The sequence below is a fragment of the Cyprinus carpio genome, chromosome A3 (genome assembly GCF_018340385.1).
Source record: "Cyprinus carpio isolate SPL01 chromosome A3, ASM1834038v1, whole genome shotgun sequence".
NCBI classification, from domain to species: Eukaryota; Metazoa; Chordata; class Actinopteri; order Cypriniformes; family Cyprinidae; genus Cyprinus; species Cyprinus carpio.
Window position 1 is genome coordinate 11135913 of NC_056574.1, and position 25863 is coordinate 11161775.

The window sequence follows — 25863 nt, forward strand, 5'->3', positions numbered from 1 at the left end:
TAAACTGTCGCAATCTACAGTCGTAGTGGCAACAATCGCCATGACAACAAGCAACAACACAACACGTGAAGCAGCAATGGCGACCGCCAGTGAAGAGCGAGCAGCAGCGGATGTATTAAAATCTCTGGCTCGCCATTTGAACTGTTTAAACGAGGACAACAAAATCGCGAGAAAACGAGCTCTAGAAGCGGTGAAGAGAGAAACCGTCGAGCAGCGCTTGTCCGGCGGCGCGCTGCAGGAGCTTTTCGCCGGTTTGCTGAAGGCGCTGCTGAAATGTCTGTCAGATCCTGCGGAGACGTGCAGGGACGCGGCGATTCAGATCCTCGCGGGCTTTATCAGAGCTGTCCCCAGACCAGAAGACTCTCTGCCCTACCTCATGCCCGCGCTGGCGCAGAGGCTCGGGGGGAAGGAGATCCTGGAGCCGGCGGAGGAGCTCAGGCTGGCTCTGATGGAGACGCTGTCTCTGGTGCTGGAGGTGTGCGGCAAGCAGCTGGCACCCTACCTGGAAGACATGATCAAGATCCTGCAGAGAACCATCCCAGATCCCTTTCCTGAAGTCAAGAAAGAGAGCTGTAAATGTGTCATCAGTGTAGCTCAGAGTATTCCTGGTAAGTGGGCCACTCAAGCTGCTTCAAAAGACATTATATATACAAAAATATCATAAAGGTCGAGTAATATGTCCGTTTGGATTCATTATACAGGAGTTAAGTGGCAAACTGAGCTCAGACAAGACTTTGGCTTAGATGGGCTGTTGGTTGTCATGGTAACGTGGCCAGATTGATGCCCCTGACCAGGGCGTGACATTAACACTCGGCCACATGAGAGAAAAAAAAGTATTGACGACTATATTAACAATAATAATGCCTGAGATTGTGTTATGGTTTTTGCAACATGTACCAAACGTCTTCCCAAGTTTAGAAATCTGTTTTCAAAAAAATAAAAGAATTTTAAAAGAGAAGATTCACTACGGTTTTAGATATGTTGTTTTCTTAGATGTGTGTATGTGTATATATAAATTAGATATGTTGTTTTCTTAGATGTGTTTATGTTTATATTTATGTTATATTTATTGTAATTTTAAGGGTAAAGATTAATTTAAATTAAATTTACGCACTGTAAGTATTTTTTTGTTGCCATCCATGAAACTGTATGTGCATTATTTCAAAAACAGGTAGAACACATTTAATTCATTCATTCATTCATTCATTATTTATTCAATTAAAAACTTCAGTAAATAAATATACTATGATACAATTGAGCTGTAAATTATTGTAATACTAAGTGTAATTGTAATAATAATAATGATTTTAATAATAATACTAAACACATTTTTACTCAAATTTGGCTGAGCATTAATTTTTGTCAAGGGCATCAGTCTGGCCATGTTACCATGACAACCAACAACCCATCTAAGCCCAGTGTGCCACATAACTCCTGTATAATGAATTCAAACAGATACATTAATTATACTTTATGTATTTATCCAAATGCAAATACACTCTATTGATCTATCTGTCTGTCTGCCGATCTATCTATCTATCTATCTATCTATCTATCTATCTATGTATCTATCTATCTATCCGTGTCTCTTTTCCCAGATCATTTCCACCTGCAGGCTCAGAGTCTTCTGAAGCCGCTGCTGCAGACGATTTCTCACCAGCATTCCCAAGTGAGAGTTTCTGTCACACAGGCCACTGGCGCAGTCATTCAGCACAGCACAGGCAAGAACGTAGATGACGTTCTGTCCCACTTGGCACAGAGATTGTTTGACGACTCTCCACGGGTAAGCTGGCAGCTGCTTTGCTGAAAAATCAATGAATAACAAAGAAATCAAATTAAAGATAGTTCTTGATTGATGCATTATTTAATAAAGGCTTATCTTTGGTATCCTTCCAATACATTTTTCTGCTAAATATGAAATATGCCTCCTGTCTTACAAAGCACATAGGTGGTGTTTTTTCCACATGGGAATGGTTTCTTTTTGTGCTAATCTGTTCAGGTGAGGAAAGCTGTTACTATAGTCGTGGGTGATTGGCTTCTCCGTCTGCCGGACCGATATTCCTACTTCCACAAGCTCATCCCGCTGCTTCTGAGCAGCCTCAGCGATGAGATCCCTGAAATCAGGTGAAAACAGTCTAGTAAACTTCCATATAAATGTATAGACTGTCTTGCAAAAGTTTGGCTGCATTTACTAGAAATACAGTAAAAACAGTCATATTGTGAAATATTATTACCATTTTAAATATCTGTTTTCTATTTAAATATATTTTAAAATGAAATGTATTTCTGTGATGCAAAGCTGTGATGATACTCCAGTCTTCAGTGTCACATGATCCTTCAGAAATCATCAAATATGATGATTTGCTGCTCAAGAAACATTTCTTATTATTATTATCAATCTTGAAAACAGCTGTGCTGCTTAATATTTTTGTGGAAACTGTCATATACTTTTTTCAGAATTCTTTGATGAATAGGAAGTTCAAAAGAACAGCATTAATTTAAAATATGAATCTTTTGTAACGTTATAAATGCCATTACAGTCACTTATGATCCATTTACTGCTTGCTGAATGAAATAATTCATTTCTTTGAAAATAAATAAAAAAATAAATCTTACTGACCCAAAAGTGTATTTGTTTTCTTGTTTATTTCCTTTTTCTCTTTAGCCATTTCTTATACAAAATGTATGATTTTGTGATTCCAAATAAATTCATTCAGGACCCTTGCTGAGGACTTATGGAAAAAAGTCGGATCTCAATGGGAGAAGGAAAATGAAGATGATCTGAAGGACAAGATGGACTTTCGGTTGCCTGCTCCTGCCCTCTACACATCTGGAGGTAGGACAGACTAATAACCCAGTGTCTCTTTTTCCTTAAAAATACATGTTATGGATACTAAATACTGTACATATATATTAGATATCTCTTTATGATATTAGAAACACTAGATTTGAGGCACTGTAGCCCCTGCTCAGCGGTCTTGTCCTAGAATAAAAGCCCCACAGGCCTGATCTAGTTAAGGTTTATTTCATCTCTAAGTGAAAGTAGGAAGAAGCTTGTGGGATGGCAGATGGTAGCTTTTTATTTTTATTTTTTATTTTTCCACTTTTATTGAGAAGAAAGTAGAAAGAGGATAGAAAGTCAGTTCAGTTTATCAAATAAACACAGCCTTCATGAGCATTAAATACTTTTTTCCAAAACATTAAAAAATCGTACAGATCCCGAACGTTTAGGTAGCGTACACGTATGTTTATAGGAAAGAAGTTGTTGTAGCTGATGAAATTGAGAGATGTGGTATAATATATATTTTTTTTTTTTCTCTCGTACAGTCGAGCGTCCCGGGCTGGGCTGCAGGGAGCTGGTGGTGAGGAATCTGTCAAAGCTGCTTCCTGCTGTGGGGCGGGACATTGGTGACTGGTTAGTGCAGACGCGAGTGAAGACGGCCCAGCTGCTGCGGGTTCTGCTGCTGCATGCTGAAGATCACTGTACACAACACCTCCAGTCACTGCTCACAGTGCTGTACCACGCCTGCGCAGACCCCGAGACTGACGTCAGAGCACAGGTAACGGGACAGCCGGTCACGATCATCATTTCGAATATTGTTTTAGTGAGATTGCTTAGCATTTCACCAAAGCAATATGAAGCAGACCAGGAGTTTGATGTCAAGGGACCCCCTTCCTAATTATAAGGGAGGCAGCTGTGTATGTTCATGAATAAAGGCATGAAAAATTAAATGATTTTGAAAGTGTAAAATATTATCAAGAAAACATTGAGTTTTTATTTCACCGTAGTCTTTTCTACCCACTATTAGAGTTCCTTTAAATGTATAAACCTGATACAAAATTATAATAAATTTAAAAAATCATTCTCTTTAGAATGCATAATGAAACTGTAATCATTTTCACCTTTATCTACAAATCATTATTTATTTTATTTGTATACTATTTTATTAAATCTAAGAATCTAAATCTAAGAGTAAGTGCATACCTGGGAATATCACTTGCATTCATGCAGAACATTATATTTTGCTAATGACCATTTTGTGAGTTATTTGCTGTGTGGGGTAGAGTGTGTGTAGGTAATGTATGGGTTTTAATGGATTTTTATTTATTTTTAAAAAAAAGTTATGCGTATTTACTAACAACACACAACAACATCTAATAATCAAAGCAATCTCATCATAAGCAGAAAACAAAGTTACCAGGCTAAGCTTTTTAATCAATAATGCAGCATTTTACGTCTTTAGCTGGCTAGAGAAGCAACATGCATAGATCAGAAAGAACTTAGAAGAAGCACGTCTGGAACTAGATAAAAATACAGGGTGTAGTGCCAAAATCATTACCATCAGCCATTACTATCAGCTTTGATTGCATTGATTTTTAAAGCGATATGTATGAATCTTCTCTCTCTCTTGACAGTGTTTGGAGTCAGCAAAGCTCTTGGGAGCGTTTGTCAGTGCAGAGGTTTATCTCAAGTTGCTCCTGCCTCACGTTGAAGACTTCACTTCCTGCTCGTCTGCTTCTCCCTGGGCTCCTCTCATGGTTCTGGGGTCCGTATTAAGAGGGAGTTCGAGGGAGGTGTTAGAACCCCACCTGATAAAAATTGGAGACACTCTTTCACACCCTGAAGTCTGTCAGGGGTCCCAACAGGTGAGAGACAATGAGCTTTCTGCTTTCTACATGCTCTTGAGTGCTCAGTGTCCAAAGAGTGTTCACACAGTGACGGCAAAGACCAGTATTCATGTATTTTTTAATCAGATTTGCCAATTTTGGTTGTTTTAATGGGAATTCATCCCATTTGAGGTGCAGTTATGCAGACAACCAATTACATTAGGGCACTAATGTTATGACCACTGATGACCACTATGATCAACAGCACAGTCACTTAGTGACCTCCAGTAAAAATTGGGGCCCCAATTTTACAAAAAGATATGCTACACTGTTAAAAATAAACATTTGCACGCTTATTGGCTAGTTTAATTTTCCACTTAAGCTTTTCAAAGTTACTTTTCCTGAAGAATGTCTTTTATTACATACATTGCAGATGTGTTAGGACGCGCATCTGTCAGGCCGAGTGGAAAAATCCCACCCAGACCCATGAGTCTGGCCCTGGTTTCCTCTCAACCCACATTCGGCTCGCTTTGATATCAAAAATAACACTCTATTTTTTGAGTTTGCCATCTCGCCGGTGCCAAGTCACCACCCCTGAGGGCTTTGCTGGAATTTCTTCTGTAGTGTAATTAAAAGCACTAAAAGTAAAATGACTAATTTTGCCCCCGTGTCCACCACAATCCTCCATACTTTGGGCCAGCTTTCCGTGTTTCATCTCAGACTTCTCAGACTCTGTCTTCTTTCCGTTAAATAACATGCCTTCAAAAGCATTGTCTGTGAGATGGTGAGCACACTATAAAGACACGGTCCAGCGCAGATGTTGCAGGACCTTTGACTGGGAGGTGTGACGGTGGTTTTTGTCAGTTTTAGGGAAGGAAATGGCAAATTATCCTGTTTTTAATATCAAAGTAGCTAATAATTGACATGAAATGGAGAGAGAGAGAGAGAGAGAGAAACAGAGAAAAAGAGAATTAATATTAGAAAGAATGTGAATATGTTTGCAAAAATACAGTAATAAAAATGTTATGTGTGTGTGTGTGTGTATGTGTATATATATATATATATATGATATATATATATATATATATATATATATACACACACACACACACAATTATTAAATACAATATATATATATATGTGTATGTGTGTGTGACTAATATATATATATATATATATATATATATATGTATATATGTGTGTATACATGTGTATGTGTGTGTTTATTTATAGCTTAAAGTTCAGTAATGTATAGAAATGTTTATAAACAAAATTATTAATAACTAATATCGATATAAAAAATAATATTACTAGGAAAAAATTACTAAAATAACACTTCTTGATTTCAGGAAATGGTCTGGGTGAATTTTGTGTTGAGTGAATATTAGAGTATGTCCACAATAAATAATGCATCCATCTCTTTTATTTCAAAAGAGCAAGAAGAATGGTGTATTGCTGACTGGAGCCTCAGTCGGTGGAATAGCAGTGAAAGCCAGTGTTGAGTTTGCAGAGGCAGATGCTCTGATCTTTCCTGTACTCTGCAGCTTTGATGTCAGGCTGCTCTTTGATGTCGGTGTTGTCAGGACACTTTCGACTGTCTGTTTTCCAAAACCATCGGAAAAAAAGTATCGTGTAAGGACAAGGCTAGGAAATAATACGCCTGCAGTCCTCCTTTGAGGGTTTGCTAGATGTTGTGAGTCTTTAACACAAGGTGTGCGTTTGTGTAATGTGTTATGAATTGGATTTGCGATGCCTTCAGGACATGGAAAACAGAAGCACTAGCTCTCCGTGTTTCGTTTTCGGTGTTGCTATGGGACTGCATGCAGGAATGTAAATTTCAGCTGTCTAAAGAAAAACATATATATTTTACATATGGTAGCTGACAGCTGTGGCCTGCTCACCTCTGTCCCGTAAAAGGAAGAGCTGGAGATGGGGTGGGACGAGACATCCGTCTGCTGAGGAGCCGTTGTGGAGACAGGAGTACATTTATGGCCTAGAAGAGGCAGACGGATGTGAATGGCAGAGAGTGCTGGTTAGGACGGTCGGTTTAAAACAGTTGTCAGACCTGTCAATCACTCCTCTGACGGCCCTAGGCGTGAACTGGAGAACATGCTTCTGTTTTACGAGTGTTAGTTAGATCTGGAAATCTGCTCATAAAGTGACATCTTTCAAATGAGTCCTTATTACCATTGTTTAATGGAAAAAAAACCTTTTCTTGATCTGTAATTAATTATAACGATCATGGGTTATATATATTTTAAAACTAAGACCATGCCATCAGCTAACAGTACATAATAATGATTTTATTTAGTGTTATGTTTTTTTATTTATTTTTTTTACCTGTGCATAACCCTGTCTACCTCATTTTATTTTATTTTATTTTATTTTATTTTATTTTATTTTTTATATTTTTGCCTGTGCATAACCCTGTCTACCTCATTTTATTTTATTTTATTTTATTTTATTTTTAACTGTGCATAACCCTGTCTACCTCATTTTATTTTATTTTATTTTATTTTTTATTTTATTTTTTTACCTGTGCATAACCCTGTCTACCTCATTTTATTTTCTTTTATTTTCTTTTCTTTTATTTTCTTTTATTTTCTTTTCTTTTCTTTTCTTTTATTTTTTAACTGTGCATAACCCTGTCTACCTCATTTTATTTTATTTTATTTTTTATTTTATTTTTTACCTGTGCATAACCCTGTCTACCTCATTTTATTTTATTTTATTTTATTAATTTTTTTGTTTGTTTTTTTTTACCTGTGCATAACCCTGTCTACCTCATTTTATTTTATTTTATTTTATTTTTTACCTGTGCATAACCCTGTCTACTTTTTTATTTTTTTATTTTTTTTTATATGCAGTTAATATATGTTACCTCAATTTATTTATTTTTTTTTTATTTTATTTTATTTTATTTTATTTTATACCTAATAAACATAACCCTGTCTGTCTGTATACATTGTATTTTATATTTTATGTTATATTAATTTATTTAATTATTTAACGTATTTAAGTACATGCATAAATCGTATTCTAATCCTGAACATAAATAAAAAGAGAAAGTCATAATTCTTTGCAGTGCTAAATTTAGTAGTAAATGTGTCCCACACACACACTTCCTGTAGGCTAGTGAAAACACCTGCAGGTTAATCATCCCGGCCCTGTTAATGACAGAACCGCTGAGTGGAGGAAACAGTGTCGTGATCCTAATGTTGCTGTGAATGTGACACTTTGTCTAGACATGTGATCACTGCATGGAAAGAGACACACAGAGGTCTTGACGGAGGGTAAAAATACAGTGGGATATGAAAACAACAGAGACTGATGGAAAGGAAAGCTTTTCGTGAGTTTTAGACTGCTCTACAAGGTCAGAGAGCTTAGAAGTGTATTGTAGTGTCCTTTACTGACATGACAAAAACTGTCCATTTATCAAACTAGTACAAAATAAAATATATTTTCAAATATACAGTATTTCAAAACTAATCCCACATCATCAGCTAACTGTACCTAATACTGATTATAAGGATTTTTAATTAAAATAAAAATTACAAAATAAAAAATTATTACCTGTGCCTCATTATTTTGTTTTATTTTATTTTTCATTTCATTTTACAACAGAGACTGATGTCATTGTGGGTTTTGGACTGATTTATGAGGTCTGAGAGTTTAGATGTGTGTTTTAGTGTTCTTTATTTGCATGGCAAAACCTGTTCATTTGTTGGTGTATAGGTACAAAAAAGTAAACGACAAATATAGTAGCATTAGCATAAAGGAAATTATTTATTTATTTAATTTAATTTAATTTAAAAAAAATATGTAACAGAAAATTAAGCAAAATGGAATAAATAACAAAGTTAGCATTAACTAAAAGTAATGAAAAGTTGTATGTTTTAAATGTTTCTTTTTTTTTGTCTCTCAGGCGCTGTATCTGGATCAGTTGTTGGTGTGTGTGGACGCTGTGCTGTGTGTGTGTCAGGTGGACTGTGCTGTCATCAGTCTGCAGCTGCTGAAGGTCCTGGTGTCAGTTCAGAGTCTTGCCTCACAGCAGGAACAATGCAGCAAGGTAGAACACACACACGAATGGTGTACATAAAGCTTTGCCATACACAGATTCTGCTATACACGTTAGATATGACCATTAGATACATTAATTATACTGAACTCACTGCAGGGTCTCAAGAAAGTCACTTTTAGTTGTAAAAAATCTATATGATGTGTGGTTTATATATTTTATTTATAATGGAATGGCTGAGGGTTTTTTAGATGGTAACTTTTATGATATACTTGATTCAGATACATGTATGTGATGTGTTTTTTTGTGTGTGAGGGTCTCAGTGGAGCGTGTGAGCTGTACCGGCAGCACATGGCAGATCTGCTGCAGTGGCTGTCTGACTCACATCACACCTGGACCAGTTACTCCATTCAGAAAACACAGCTGGAGATCATCGCCATGCAGTCCGGTGAGAAGCAGCACACAATCTAAGAACCCAACTCATTAAAGAAGTGCAAGAACTTCCCTCAGAGTCAGCTGTCACATTCATCACTTGGCTGCACTGCTGATAGGTTTTTAGTATTTTCTAATATTGTGAAATATTATTACAATTTAAATTTTTTGTTTTAATTTATTTTAAAATATAATTTGTCTCTGTGATCAAAGCTGTATTTTCAGCATCATTACTCCAGTCTTCAGTGTCACATGATCCTTCAGAAATCATTCTGATATGATGATTTGCTGCTCAAGAGACATTTCTGATTATTATCAATATTGAAAACAGTTGTGCTGCTTAATATTTTTGTGGAAACTGTGGTACATTTTTTTCTTAGGGATTCTTTGATGAATAGAAGAAATGTTCTGTAACATTGTAAATGTCTTTATTGTCACTTTTGATCAATTTGTGTCCTTGCTGAATAAAAGAATTCACTTTAAAAAAAAAAAACTCTTATCCAAACTTCTGGATGATAAAGTAAATAAAATAAATTAATTTAAATAATAGTAATATATATATATTTTTTTTTTTAATTATTTTGGTTTTTTAATAATATTTTATTAATAATATTATGTAGTAACAATATTAAAAATAATATTGACAAATAAAATAGCAAAATACAAATAGTAGTGCAGAGCCAACAAATTAAACTATTTAAAATAGTTCAATTTATCACTTTAAATTACTCCACATCCTCACACCTGGTTGTTTTATAATTTTTTTTTTTTTTGTCTTGTCATCTATTTATATGTTTTCCTTTAGGTCCAGTGGTGGGAGAGTTTCTTCCAGCCCTCTTGCCTCTGTTGAAGAGTTGCCTTGAACCCAGTCGAGACCCTGAGATGAGACTTCACATCTTCACCATGCTGTCCAAACTACTGCTGGACGCCAGCAACACGCTGGACTCACAGGGGTCAGTTCATCCGATACAGATCCTGAACTTCATATATGATATGAATATGAATATGTTGATGCTCCTGATGAAATATTCATGAACCAAGCTTGCTTTCAGCGAGAGAGAGAGCAGCAATGGTTAACTACAACACAGATGAGCTTTTGAACACTTGATATTTTACAGTATCCCACCACTGCTTAAATATATGGATAAACGTGCAGCATTGCAATGATTTATGCATTTCAAAGATCTTTTGTGATGCCTGATACGGATCTAAATATTTTCCTTCATAATTATCCCAATATAGTAACATGTCAGGATAGTCCCGTTCAGATATGTAGCAAAATCCCCTCTTTTCATGTGGTGTATGATACCGTTCACCTCAAATTCCTCCGTTTCATGTGGGTCTTTGATATGCAAAGTGAAATAAGAGGAGAGTGAAAGGAAAGACAGCACACACATCTAAATCAAGGCATATCATAGACTTCTATTGTTTATAAATAAAGATAATTATTATTTACCTTATTTATGAATCATTTTTACCTCTCATCATCGCTGAAGACATCACTGGAAATCCCCAAAGGGAATTTCTTCGAGCAAATATGCTGCAAAAAAATGTCATTAAAGCCCAACATTCATCGTTTTTTTTTTTGTCGTTTCTGTGTTTAGGGGGTTTGCTGAATACATGGAGATGGTCCTGCAGGATTTGTTGCTGCCTAATCTGGTGTGGCGTTCGGGTCGATCTGCGGCGGCTGTCAGGACCGCTGCTCTCAGCTGTCTGTTAGCTGTCCTGCATGGGGAGGCTTTCCCAGCGGAGCGAGTAATAATACACACATATAGCATACCGCAAGAAACAGCATTTTGCATTTAAGTTCTATAATTTGACTAGAAAGTTTTCAAACATAATTTAGTGTATATATTTGATGTTGATGTGTGTTTCAGGTTCTGTCGGTGGAGGAGACTCTCAGCACTCAGCTGATCTCTGCGCTGGAGGAAGACTCTAAACTGGCTCGTCTTCTGGCCTGCAGATCTCTTCACTCACTGCTGAAACTCACAACACAGCGGCTCAACACGGACTCACTCAACAAGATCTATCCAGGTATGCTTAACTCATCACACATACTGTAAAACAATGAAAGACGAGAGACAGACCTGTGACAGACGAAAATGAGGTTTGGATAATGGAAGTGCAGTGTGGATCATTCAGTCCTCATCAGACAGTCCAGTAGACAAAAACATGGTTTGTGAACATTAGATGTCAAAGAATAAATTGTACTTCTGTTTTCATTGCATCAAATTAAGCAGGGCATCTGCTCTAAGGTCTATTTTTATTCAGTTGTGTGAATGGGGAAATAACACCATTATTTCTCATTCAAAGACGTTATTTAAAATAGTAGACTGAAATGCATCTAACAATGTTAAATAGTGTAGATAGTGACTGTTTTCCACAATAACATCACATGAATATGTTACTGCTCATTGCAAAAATTTTCAGGACTTTTACTATATGCAATAGTATGGAGTGGTCATAACAATTTTTTATTTTATCTTTTTTTTTTTTTTTTTTTTTTTTTTTTTTTTTATTTTTATTTATGTTACTTTATTCAGTCTACTTTAATTGTTATAAGACTTCTCTTGTTAATTAAAGCACCCATATCTGTCACAATATATTTCTTAATATACACAGAGCCCCTAAAAAGTCAGTAAAATTGTTATTTTATTTTATTATTTTGTTAATTTATGTAACAATATATTTCTTAATATACACAGATGTCTAATAGATTTGGTTAAATTGTTTAGTAATTTTTTAAGATTGTTTATGTTTTTTGGTTAAATAATTTAGATCTTTGTTTATATTTTATATTTTTTATTTTTATTTAGCATTGAATTTTTGTCTTTCTCTGTTGAAAAATGAAGCATATCTGTGTGTATAATAGTTGTTATTGCACACGTTCATAATTCAGTGTGTGTGAGGTTGTAGATGTTTTTCTGAGTGTATGTGTGTGTGTTCAGAGCTGCTGAAGCGTGTGGACGACAGCAGTGAAGACGTCCGTGTCGAAGCGCTGAAGTCTCTGAGCACGTGGTTTTCATCTCTGGGGAAGAACTATGACACTCAGTCGTGCCGCCCACACCTGGAGTTCCTGTTCCAGCAGCTGCTGCTCTACATGGATGACCCCGACACCAAAATCCAGGATTTAGTCCTCGGTAAGGACATTTTTGGCAGCGATAATTCATTTCTGCTGTACTCATCTGATGTTTTGACTTGAATTGTGACTGATGACAGTTATATTCGTGTCGACACTGTTGTGATGTAAGATAAATCTCTTCCTGCTTCATAAGGAGGTGATTCAGCTCAGTGTTAATGGTCTACGGTCCACTTCTCTGATCCTCCCCATTCTTCGCTTCAAAGAGCCTCATTAATCCTGCATTTTTACACTCTCTCCATCACACGCTCCTCTGCTACTGGCCTGCCTCCAGCGGGGTCATGGGCTGTCAACACCTTCCCATAATCCTGTGTCAGTGTGTCCTAGTGCACTCGCACACCCAGTACTGTTCAGAAACCCTTCATACCCCCTAATTAAGCTTTGAACCCCCCAAATGATGTTTAAAAAGTATGTATAGTAAGTAGGCCATAATGTACAGTCATCCGGTCGATATCACAAATTACGCCCTGACAGGGTAACCAGGATCCTGATGTGAAGTCAGTGCATTTGTATTTGGGGTGTTGATTTAATGTGTTAATTTGGTGTGATTATTATTATTATATCCTTAACAATTCAAGATCTATGGGTAAAAAAATTCCCCTGTGTGGGGTTTTTGTTTTATGTTTATATCATATGTTATAGTTGAGCGATATCACACGATTTTTAGTTTTTTTCTTGAATATTTGCAAATTTGGGTTTACAGTTTAAGTTAATTTATTATTGTGTTACATTTTAGATGCAATATTGTCAATATATTATATGTTTTTGCTCAATTTCACTAATGAAAATAGTTCCAAACAAAGCCACAACCAAATGTTGTTGTGCATCACCCGGGTATTTAAAGTACACTTTTTCTTTTTGGAATTTTCAGTGTGAACGAACTACTCGCACTATTTATATACAAAATGGCATAGAATAGTGCATAAGTACACAATGCACTGTGGAAGCCAGCACTAAATAAAAAATAAAACATGGTAATTGCGACTTTTTATCTGACAATTCTGACTTTTTTTCTTAAAATTGCAAGTTTATATCACGCAATTCTGACTTTATAACTCGCAATTGCGATAAAAAAAATTCTGAATTGCGACTTTTATATCTCAAAAATTCTGACTTTAAAACTCGCAATTTTGACTCATGAACTTGCAACTCTTAGAAAAAAAAAAGAGATAAAAATTTGTAATGACCTTGTTTTATTTTTTATTCAGTGGCGGAAACATTCTTCCATAATGCACCTATTGTGGCCTTAAATGTTTATATTTAATAAATTCTATGTTGGATCAAAATATTTCTTTCTAAAGCTACTTTTTTATAATGTCTATTCAAGGCTTTTCTCATTTAATACAATGATTTTAAATGATCTTTTTATAAAAATATTAATTTATTGGCACATCATGTAATTAATCACAATAACATTTTAATCACCTGACACCCCTAATCTGTATTATAGCGAAGGGTTTTATTTTGTGCAATATTGCATCATGGGGGGAAAAAAAACAGATTCTGCGTCTGAAATCACATGCTTCCCTACTATGTAGTATGCACAAAACAGTATGTGAGGTGAGTAGTTTGTCTGAATTCATAGTATTTGTAAAACAGTAGGCGAAAAGTACCCGGATGACCTACTAATTCCAGTGAGATTCTGAAGTGCACATTCAGTGGACACACGGGTGACAGTAACAACATTACGGATGTAGTACGTCCGAATTTCATTCATAATATACTAAAAACTATATAGAACATACTTTTTTACCAGTTACCAAGTAAGCTGGAATTCAAATGTAGGACCTGCAGACAGTATACAATTTTAGATGCCCCATGTGTCTGATCTTGTTTTCCTCTTTTTAATCTCATCTTGTCTTTTTTATTTTTCAATCTGCTCTTAAACATGTTTCATATTTCAAAGACCCCTCAGATGCGATTCATGTCCATTATGACACCACACTTGCCATATCCCATAATCCCTAATTCCTTTGGTTAAGCTTATAATAACAGCACTGTCACACTGTGCTTGAGTTACTGGGGAAATTCACTCGTATCTTTACACAAAGAGAATCTTGTTTTCTGGTGTGCTTACAAACGTATAAAGCGGCGGATAAAAGTAAATCCCCCGACCAAACAAATCAGGATAAAACCAAATACCCACAACAAAGACACGACTGCTGAAAGAACACAAATGAGCTTGATGGGCTTTTCTTTGTTCGGAAATGGTGAGCTGATTTGGAAAGAAAAATTTTCTTTTCTTTTTTTATAATTTGTAATGGTAAAACTATGGATGCATTTGCATTTGAGTAATAATCATATTCAAAATAATCATATTTATCAGAGTTAATGAAAGAGGAGAATATCAATAGACCAATTAATTGTGGTCATAAATGTAATTATGAATTGTCACTTTGATCTCTCTCTCTCTGTCTAAATATATATATATATATAGAGAGAGAGAGAGATCAAAGTGACAGCTCATAATGAAATTATGACTAGAGTGTGTGTGTGTGTGTGTGTGTGTAAAGTGATTGTTAATAGTGGTGTGTGTGTGTGTGTATAGTGGTCATAAAATGATAAAAAAAAAAAATGTATAATGATCAAAGTGACAAGTTATTCTTTTGGACTTTCATCAAAGAATCCTGAAGAAAATAGTATATGACAGTTTCCACAAAAATATCTGGCATCACAACTCTTGTGTTTCTTGAGCAGCAGATCAGCTATAAGAATGATTTCTGAAGTATCATGTGACACTGAAGACTGGAGTAATGATGCTGAAAATTCAGTTTTGCATCACAGGAACAAATTACATTTTAAAATAAATTCAAATTAAAAACAGTTAGTTTAAACTGTAATAATATTTCATAATATTACTGTTTTTCTGTATTTTTTATAAAGTTTTAGTCTGACATTTATTATTGAATTTTAATTGGATGGGGATGGTGAAGTTAAAACTATATTACCACTGCACCAAGGCTCTGCTATATTTTTGACCTTTGATGTAATAAGCCAATGTAAACATCTCCTTGTCATTTTTTCTGTCACAGAGGTTCTGAAAGAGGCCAGTGAGGTTGATCGAGGTCTCTTACAGCAGCAAACGGAGGCCGTGAGAGAGAAACAGCGCAGCCCTGAGTACTGCGATAAACTCCTTCAGCACATGCACTCTTTATGAGACGCTCTTCCTCTCAGCAATACACAGAGTGAACTTGAACTTGAACTTGAAACGGTTTCTTTACTGTGTTTTATGCAGATGTGAACAGACAAATTCACAAAATTTGTGAATGGATAATCTCACTGAACTAAAGGGTTTTTTTGCCTCAAGTTCCCTTTTCATTATTGAAGTTTTATTATATTAAATAATATGTAATTCAAAATATAGGTTCTTAACCATCAACTCAAAGGCAGCACAGAAGAACTTTCTTTGCTTGGTTATTTTGTTAATATTGTGTGTTTTGTATTGAATGACTTCACATATGACCATATTGTTCATGAAAACATTCACGAAAGTTGTTTTACAGATTCAAAAATGAATTTTCTTTAAAGTAATTGTTTGAAATGTGCCTTTCTATTTGAAACTGGTATCTTTATTCACTGAATTCACTTTTTTTTTTATTCAATAAACTTGTTTAATTTACCATTTCTTACCACAAATGCGTTGAGTTCTTCATAATTATACAAGTCAAGAGCAAATACATTCACAAACGACTGATATCATTATAGTTCTAAATAGTAAAGTATTATGATAAAAAAAACTCACAAATTCAACTGAAGTGTTAGTTGATCAAATTACATTTACAGAATTTGTAATAATTTCTACAAGTGTCATTTAGTGGATTATAATTTGTTTTGTAACCTATAAGAAACAAAATAATATCTAATTCTATATTTATATGTTGTATGTAGTAGAATAATGGGAAGAACTAGATATCATTGACATTTAATAGTTATAATTCAATGAGATGGCAGGCTAGCAGGGGAGTATTTTTAGAAGTATGATTAGCACAATATTATTTTTTCATGTTCAGTTGATAAGTGTATATGAGGTCAACCCAGTGAGTGCTGTTTCTTCAGCCTCTCCGAATGCTGGACTCTTTCTTCTGGAGTCTTCTTGTAACTCCTGAAACAGCATAAAACATTTTTACTTGAATGTTTTCTAATACATTGCATTTAAAGTTTGTTTATTATATCTGAGAATTCTAATTATTCAATGTAAACTCAATGCAGTTTATTAGTTTGAGGTGTTGCAAATGTATAAATGCGTTCCATAGAACATACAAGGTTTCATTTCCATTGCAATATAATACAGTGATATTTTAGTCATGCTTCACTTGACTAAATGACTACATGAGATCCTGCCAAATGCATTTACAAATAAACGCAGCCAATTTTAAATGTCAGGTGACTCTTCTGGCAGGCTGCGTGGCATTTCCAGAATTGTAAGAGTCCACCACAGACTGAATTGAATTTCAAATTCCATCAACAGCGGCGTAAAAGAAAATGGAAATGGCATGAGCAGGAGATTGCGTGATCAAAGGCAGCAAAATGTGAAGAAATGACCCACGGCGCAGGAGCGGCTGGCCTGAAACGGGAGCGTTCCGGCCCTGACTGGGCTGCAGGATCTTCAACACAACTCACAGACTCAGGAACACTGCTGGAAGACCGTATGCAACTATAAACTATGGTGCAGAGTGAGTACTGAATTCTGTGAAGTGTTTCTTGCAACGTTTTTGTGTTCACCTTTTTGTAGGAGGACTCTTGGTTTTCTGAGTTCTTCTGGTCTGACTTGGAGATTCGCCAACTCTGATGAGATACAAGAACATTTCGGAGTGAATTAGTAAGCATATAAATAAATAGCATTTAAGGTTTGTATTAATAAACAGTAAATAAAATATATATATATAATGTGTGTGTGTGTGTGTGTGTAAAATTATACTTTAAAAAATATAAATAATAACGGTTTGTTTCTGTAAGTGTGTGTGTTTGTGTATTTATTTGTTGCATATATATATATATATATATATATACACACACACTTTTTAAAAATACATTTATAAACAGCTTTTTAAAATATATAAATAACATCCAACTGTCCAATAATTTTTTATTTGGTGCCAGCTGAATTATTAATTTTTGACCCTGTACATGACCTTCTAGTTATTAGTCTTTAATACTAAAAAAAAATGCATAAAACATAACAGCATTGTGCTAATAAAATTCCAATTCAAGTATTTTTAATCATGCTCACTCACCTTTTCTTTCTGTCAAGAGATTTCTGGGTAGCAGCCGACAAAATCACCTTGTCCTTGGGGCTTTTTGCTTTTTCCTGCATGCCAAATAAAACTGTACGTGTGTTGGAAAGAAACACAGCTGTACATTCATATGGAAATGACTCTGTACTTTTCCAAAATAGAAAGGAAACAAACACTTCAACAATGGCCAAGGATCAAAACGGACCAAAATGAAAGAATGTCAGCCAATAGACATGAAACCTAATTTCAGCAGGTCTGTGCTGATAGTTACCATCTCTCTGAGCTTTCTCTCGGTGCGCAGCTCTCTGTCTTGTTGCAGCAGAGACAGACGCTCCTCGAGTGTGATAGTGTAGTAGATTTTATTAATGTTGAAGAAGGTATCATGTATCTGTAATAGAGTGTAATCTTGAAGAAGATATCATTTTAGCTCCAGTTCTGATGCTGTACACACTGTTCTTTAAGAATCAAAGCATTACATTACATCATTACCTGAGCTGTGACGCGCTCGTGCAGAGAGAGATCCTGCTCTGACAGAGGGTCGTTTCTCTGAGGAGCTTCAGTGCTGAATGAACGAATGAACTCTTGCGTGTCCTGCGGAAATACACACGTGTAAGGATGATAAAACACGTAAGACTTTAATTAGCATGTATGTGAACACTATAACGTGTGCTCACTTGTATGGTTTGCCGCAGGTGTTTGACTTTCTCTGTTTTCAGCAGTCGTCTGGTGAGGAAGCCCTTCACAGCGGCAGTGAGGTGACACAGCGCCCTCTGCTGCTCCGCTGTTACAACCTGCGTCACACCGATTTATCATCCCTTACAGTCCAATAAAACCAGACTTTTATAATAATACTTTTTTGATGCTTTTTTTATATGCATTGTTTTAATTTAGAGGTTGTTAATTCATATTAGTATCAATGAAACCATATTTTGTTTTAGTGTGTTTGTTTTTTTCTGTTGTGTTTTTTGGGTCTCTTATGAATGTGAGTCTGTTTATTGAAGGTTGTAAGGAGGGATATATACTGGAAGAAGGGATAAAGTGAGGTATGAATATTTAAGATAGTTATGGTTTTTTGTATGTATTGATGGTGGTTACAAATATAGACTGGTATAAGGTTTACCCGAAAAATGACAATTACATCATAATTTTTTTGTGTTTATTTAAATTTTACTGCATTTGTGTGCATTCGAATTAAATCAGTGTTATTTTAGCATAATTTATATACTATTATAGTATTTATTCATATTTTGAATTAGCTATTATTTTTATATTTAACATTTTTGGTTTTCTTTTTGTGTATTAGTTTTAGTAAATGCAAATACCAATTTTTTTGGTGTTTGCTTTTTTTTTTTTTTTTTTTGTTTTTTTTGTTTTGATACATTTTTATTTCAGTTTTAGTTTTAGTAGTTTTAGAAATAAGTCAGTTTTGGCTAAATATGGCGCATTACACATATAGTAAGTACTGTTTTAGTTTTGGGTAAGTTTTGGGTATTTATGGTGTAGTAAGTACTATTAATTAACACGGTTTTTTTGTTTTATACAGAATTTATAATGTTTAAATTCCAGTTTTTTCACAAAAAGCTTTTGTTTTAATTTTGTTAACAATTTACCAAATGCAAATGAATTAAATTCCAGTTCCTCACACAAAGCTCTTGTAGAACTTTGGAAGACTTGAAATATAGATAACGAGTCATATGGATTCTTTTTATGATGCTTTTATGGTCTTTTCCTGTTGTTTTGGAAGTTTGGAAAAAAGATGTTGGTGAGTAATTGGTGTGAGTATATTATGTCTTGGATTTAATTTTTGTTTGAAGTATTCCTTTAATGCATATTTTTTTTGTTCCTTAGAAGAATAAATTTAATTGATACACAAAGTGTTAGTAAATTTAAGAAGTTAGTGGTAGGATATTTAGGGCTGTTATTATAAAGGTGATTGGGATGGGGTGTTATGGGTTCTTGGTAAAGGACAGGTTGTGCTGAGTATAGGTTCTGGTTTTAAAGGTGTCATTGGTTTAGGTATGTCCTCGCCCGCTGCAGGACTCAGCCCACCCTGACCCCTCAGTCTCCTGACCCGCTCCTCTGACTCCTGAATGAGACACATGAGACTAATGTCACACTGATGCATATCAAATCCCCAGCCAAACCTTCATCCAAGCTGGAGTCCAGGGAAATCTTGATTATGAGTATATTTATTCTTTTATCAGCCTCAGTATTTTGTTTTTTGTTTTATCATGATAGGATGCGTTTTTGTGTGTTTGTTGTGTTGGGATGAGGTATTAAGAGTTTGGCAGTGCTTAGGTGGATGGTAAGCATGTGGCAGTGCTGACCTGACTGAGGTGCAGTTGGTCATCCGGAAAGCATACTCGTCCTCCAGAGACCTCTGCATGTCTTCTAGAGCGTGGACTTGCCATTGTATCTCATCTTAGGGAAAGACATACACAACTGAGAGGATACTTAATCAAAGAATGCTGGAAATCTGATCTTTAGTCTCAAATTAGCATTTATAAGTGGTTCTTTGAGGTACCATTGATTAACTCTTTTTATCAAGAATCAATTTTAGCCAAACTGGGTCCTTGAGTTGCAATATGTTCTTCCTTTCATGGTTCATTAAGTTCTTGATATCATTTTTAGCCAAACTGGGTTCTTGTGTTGGTTTTTTGTTTTTGTTTTCATGGTTCAACATGAAAAAGTGTCTTTTTAAAGCTATTTTTATTTTTTTTTATTATTGTTGTAGTATACAATAAAATAATTATTGATCATTTTTGAAAGATATTAATAGTTCAGAAAGGAGACATTAAATGAATCAAATTTATAATGTTACAAAAGATTTCTATTTCAAATAATGTTGTTCATTTGAACTTTCTGTTTATTAAAACCTTTAAAAATGACATCTTAATATTTCCACAAAATTGTTATTAAGCAATAGCCTAATATTTCAACAATATGATGTTAATATTTTAAGACTTCTTGATCAAAAAAATAGTCTTGTAAAAATATATATATTTATTAAATAAAAATCAACCCCAGACTTTTAAATGGTAGTGTGTATGGAAATATTTCTATTCATATTTTAATCATTTGTTTTCACTTATTAGAATGACCTTATAAATAGCAATTATTTAAGTTTCTAAAAGAAATTCTATATTTTAAGAAGACTGTCCTTTGCATGAGGATCATCATATTTTGGGGGTTCTTGGCATGATGACTGTTTCCTAAAGTTATTTTAAAGTTAAAGTTATTTTAGGAACTTTGATATCACGGGACAAAATCTTTATTTTCAATAGCGTATTCTTTTTTTTTGTTTTTTCTTGTTTTTTTTTGTTTTGTGCTAATAACACTGTTTCTTTCGGTCTCAAAAGGTAGTTTGGCGCAAGAAGGAGAGTCTGGGGTGATTCCTGCTACGGGACTGTCCCGTGTGAAAGTCTTGTTCATCGGTGAAGGAGGAGACAGTCGAGTGGGCGTTCTCGCAGTGACCCCGGCCATAAACCGAGGCATTCTCTCCTGGCTCCGGTCTATGACTGGACTCTGATGATGTGAGGACAGGTGGCTATCCAGCGTGTGGCATCTCCTTCGAAACAGAGGGCTTGTGAGCTCAGGATCCACTGGAGATGTTTCTAATCGTCCCACGGTGTGGTTGTGAGCTCAGGATCCACTGTATCGTTTTGCCCTGTTCTCACATTTTAGTGTTCGTTTAGTTTTCCTGTCCTGCCTTGCATGTGCTGTAATGTTCAGTTGGTTGGGGTTTTCAGGGAAAGAAAAGAAGACACTGCCAGCAGAAATGGGACGAGGACGTCCGCGGTGGGGTTTGGCAATTAAACTGGCATTTAGACCAGGTTCTGGGCTTATCAGGTTACTGGGAGAGGTTTGGTTTGGTGAGGAAATATAAAAGGGTAAACCAGATGCAGTCCCATCCAAAGAGCTGTCATGTTCTTTATCCGACGGGCTTTTGGAGAGTGTCCTGCTTGGATCAACCATTTTGTTGACCTTTGACCCCTGTTTACCTTGCTCTTTTTCGATGAAGTCACGTGATTTCTTCAGTAGGTTCTGCAGACAAACTCCTTCCGTTTGAATTTCCTCTTGCATATGTTTTTCTTCTGCAGGTTTTTCTCTCTTAACAGCAGGCAGCTCAGCTGAAGGGCTCACTGGTTGCTGACTAGAGAAACTGTACGGCTCTGTGGCCCCAGTAGGTGTAAGATTTGCATTATCTAGTGCTGTAAAACTATTCCTGTAGTCTGTTTTTGGAGATGGAGACAGGCACTGCTCTGAAAGCTTTGGCACGTCCAATATTTTTGGTGGCTATAACATTAGTGCAAAAAGATATGACAGTAAATATGCAAAAAAAATTATAGTAAATAAGCTATATGGTCCAAAGTTTAATGTTTTTATGGTAAGTAGTTTTATTTTTTTTTTATCTGAATTAGATTGAATACAGTAAACAGTACTGTGAATATATTACAATGCTATGTTATGGAATGTTACGTTTAATATCTGGATTTTAAAAAATGAAATCATAAAAAGATTTAAAAATACATATTATCAAGGGGTAAAAGTTACACAAGACTTGAAAATAAATTTAAATAGATTAGTTTTAATAAAATAAATAAGTCCCCATAGGACATAAAAGTGCCTATAATTGAGGAAACACTCATTTTCTTACCATATCAGTCCAAAGAATGGTCTGAATCTGATTGAGGAGGTTTTTCTTGTAATGAATCTGTCTCTCAGCCTCCATTTGTGAAGCTCTTTTCCTGTATCCAACCATCTCCCTTCTTTGTTTCTCACTTAGCTGTAAAAACACAATGCAGAAAATAATAAAAATAATAATTATTATTATAGACAACTGAAAATAAGAGACAATGTTCTGCTGATTTTGAAGGTGCAGCTCGCACTTAAATATTATTATTATTAATAATGTTTCATTGCTATATATATTTTTTGTGCTAAGACTTTCTTTTGAGTTTAAAGTTCATCACAAAGAAAATTAATTGTGCACTGTAACATCAAACTTTATGAGACATAATCAATAAAACTACACTCTCAGAAATAAGGTGCAAAGTTGTCAACCCTGAGGTACAAAAGCTAAAAGGTACATATTTGTACAATACTTCCTCCAAAATGGTACATATTAGTAATTCAAAAAGTACATATTAGGACCTAAAGTGTACATATTAGTACCTTTTGATACCTTTTTCTGAGAGTATGCAGACTACATCTCTGACTCCCTTGTTGTCTTGTAAAATATCACTTGTAATGCGTTGTACTCACAACAGGAGACAAAAGGGGCCTGCCATGGAAGCAGATGAGCGAGTGCGCCACCCCTCGAGCAGGTGCGGTACTGCAGCTCTTCTCGTGCATCATTTCCGACTGCAGTTCACACAGAATGCGCGCGCAGAAATCCTCATAGCTGTCCATGATTTCTCTACACAGCTGGAGTAGCCTAAATATTGAAACGCAAGTGTTATCTATAGAAGCACGTTGTCGTTCTTATTCTGATACAGATTGGTCTTTCACAGCAGCAGTCATGTTTGCTTACAATGCAGGCTTTTATATACAGATTTTAAACAAACTAGCCTATTCTGTCAAAGCTGTAGATATGTAATGTCTAGGTATTGGGCTGATTTTTTGTCTGTGAATTTGTGTTTTCTTTTTTCAGTTAAGATGTGTCAGATGTTAAAATCTGGTCCTAGGGACTTACCTTTTATCGCAATGCAGCCTAGAGCTTCTGTTTGAATAAATACCAGAAATTACATAAAGTGCACCAACAAAAGGCTTTCGTCTACCACAGATGCGACTGTGACACTGTGTGATGTCGCTGTGCTGATGTTTATTGGACGTGCAGATGCCTGTTGTACGTCGAGAATGATAACGAAGCTAGTAAATACTGTATATCCACACGACGCAGAAGACTACCCCGTGCATCTGTGTCTGTACGGTCTTGATCAGCACCGCCCCGTTCACTCGCCGTCATTCTCTCCGTTCATTTGGACGTAAAGCAAGCGGAAGATTCCTTCACACCGGATACATTTAGGTACAGATTCATTTTCACATTATCTTTACTGTAGCAGGCCTATAAATTCACGAGATGCTTCTGCTAATATGATACATTGTTTTTAATTAAATGATATTAGAATAGGCTACATACATACTGACTAAACGAATAAATGATTATTAAATACAGTATAAGTAAAACAACAACAACAAGGAGATGTCCCTTGTACTCAGTGTGCTTGTATAAATAAATAAATAAATTAAATTTCTGTAGTTATTTCTGGGAAAAATGAAAATAAATGATAGTAATGCATAGTAATGTTTTTGCACCTTGCTTGGAAATAATGCAGACCTATGACCTGTATTTCGCTCACAATATCGATTTACTGTATAAATGCCTTTTAAAACTATTTTAATAAAAAAAAATACTTTTTTACATGTTTTTTCTTCTTGTATTACTCATTACTCACTAATAGAACTATTTAAGGAAGGGTGCAATATTTACAATTAACAATTCACTGTAGTAAAATCTAACATCTGACAGAAAAGGCAATTCTTAAATAAGTAAATAAACAAATAATTGTTTATAACAGAAGAGAGGTGTTCCTATGTACACACACATTATATATATATATATATATATATATATATATATATATATATAATGTGTGTGTATCAGGAACATATATATATATATATATATATAACACACACACACACACACACACATATGACATATATATTTGTTTAAATATTTTTTTCATATATGTGTGTATTTATATAATTTTAATTTTTTAATTAAATATTTTTTCATGTATGTGTGTATAATTTATAATTTGTATTTTTTAATTTATATATATATATATATATATATATATATATATATATATATATAATTTGTATGTAATAAAAAAAATCATGTATTTATATATAGAACTTTTTATTTTTTAATCAAAATTTCTTAATATATATAATTTTTATATATATTGAAAATTATATAAAAAATTATATAATAATATTTAATATAGGCTATAATTTTTATTTTTGTTAAATCAAATTTTTTTTCATGTATATGTGTATGTAAATATAATTTGTATTTTTTTAAATCAAATAATATATATTATTTATTATATTAATATATTATATATATATATATATATATATATATATATATATATATATATATATATATATAAATGTATGTATTTATATATATATATTTATAGATATATATATATATATATATTAATGTATGTATTTATATACATATATTTGTATTTTTTAAATCAAATATTGTTTCATGTATGTATGTGTGTATATATATATATATATATATTATTTGTTTTTTTTTGTTTTTATATTGTTTATTTTTATTTTTTAAATCAAAATAAATGTACATCAAATATTGTTTCATGTATGTATGTGTGTATATATATATATATATATAAAATTTAATTTTAATCTTTCTTATCTTAATTTTCTTTCATATATGTGTTTGTGTGTGTGTGTGTGTCTGTGTATATACATTTACAGCTCAAAACATATTACATCAAAAATGAGATACATCGTATAAACAATTTACGAAGAACCAGGTAAATAAATAAAAAAAACACCCAAACAATAAATAAAAAAAAAAAAAATCAAATAATAATATGGTCAGTAATGTGTTTTCCAGTGACTCACGCGGCTCAGTTGCTGTGGGCGGGGTTTTCCTCTCAAGCGCTCGCTGCGCGCCAGTCGCTGCTCAAACTCATCATAGGTCAGTCTGCGTGGAGGAGCGTTGAACTTCGCTCTCGATGAATGTAGAGACAGACAGTGACCCGTAACTGGACGCGCTGCTTTCAGAAACCGTCGGAGTCGTCGATTTCCACGCTCATTATAAGTCTGCCGGTTGTATTTGAAGGACTGTAGTAAGTTAACGTTAGCTCTCTCTACCAGTGGACTGTGACAGCCGCCGCCTGGGCGAGTTTGCAGAAGTACGTTACCTCAGGAAGACAGAAACAGTGAGTGATTAGCGATTATACTGACTTATTTTGTCATTCAGTGTGATCAACTGACACTTTTAAATAACAGCGAACAGGCTGACACATTTTCAAATATATACAGTTTTAAATTCTAACGTACCTCACTTGAAAGCCAATTCACTGTTAGTAGATCTTTAACGATTGTATAACAGCATTATACCGCAGTTAAGTTAGCTTTAAAGTCTCATTTGTTCTCTAGCAGCAGTGAGTTTGAATTGTAAACTGTACTTTCACGTTGCTAGCTCCACCCTGTGCCTACATTCATCCTTCAGACATCTTTAATTGTGAGGCGCGCTGCAGCGGTGCTCCGTCAGAACAGCAGGTGGCCCTGTTGCTCCTCGCGAGCGCATTGAGTAACGTTAGTAGTTGCTAAATCAAGTCATGCAATATCACCGAGAGACCCATAAATCTGATCATGCA

The 25863-nt window shown here is 34.6% G+C and overlaps 2 protein-coding genes across 2 annotated transcripts; one reads left to right on the forward strand and one right to left on the reverse strand.

The window, feature by feature from the left end:
- Positions 1–15817, forward strand: dnaaf5 (dynein axonemal assembly factor 5). Its single transcript, XM_042718146.1, is given in 13 exon segments — positions 1–608; positions 1599–1783; positions 2000–2124; positions 2718–2836; positions 3328–3560; positions 4417–4647; positions 8534–8697; positions 8908–9074; positions 9864–10011; positions 10663–10813; positions 10936–11092; positions 12007–12198; positions 15230–15817. Coding segments are annotated over 13 exon segments (2565 nt in total). The 5' UTR covers positions 1–40; the 3' UTR covers positions 15355–15817.
- LOC109110812 (centriolar coiled-coil protein of 110 kDa) lies at positions 15815–25711 on the reverse strand. The gene is given in 13 exon segments (XM_042732521.1): positions 15815–16299; positions 16740–16812; positions 16906–16982; positions 17432–17505; positions 17703–17819; positions 17921–18022; positions 18106–18238; positions 19759–19852; positions 20749–21072; positions 21109–21727; positions 22089–22217; positions 22697–22868; positions 25103–25711. Coding segments are annotated over 12 exon segments (1962 nt in total). The 5' UTR covers positions 22844–22868; positions 25103–25711; the 3' UTR covers positions 15815–16226.
- Between the last annotated feature and the right edge of the window lie 152 nt (positions 25712–25863).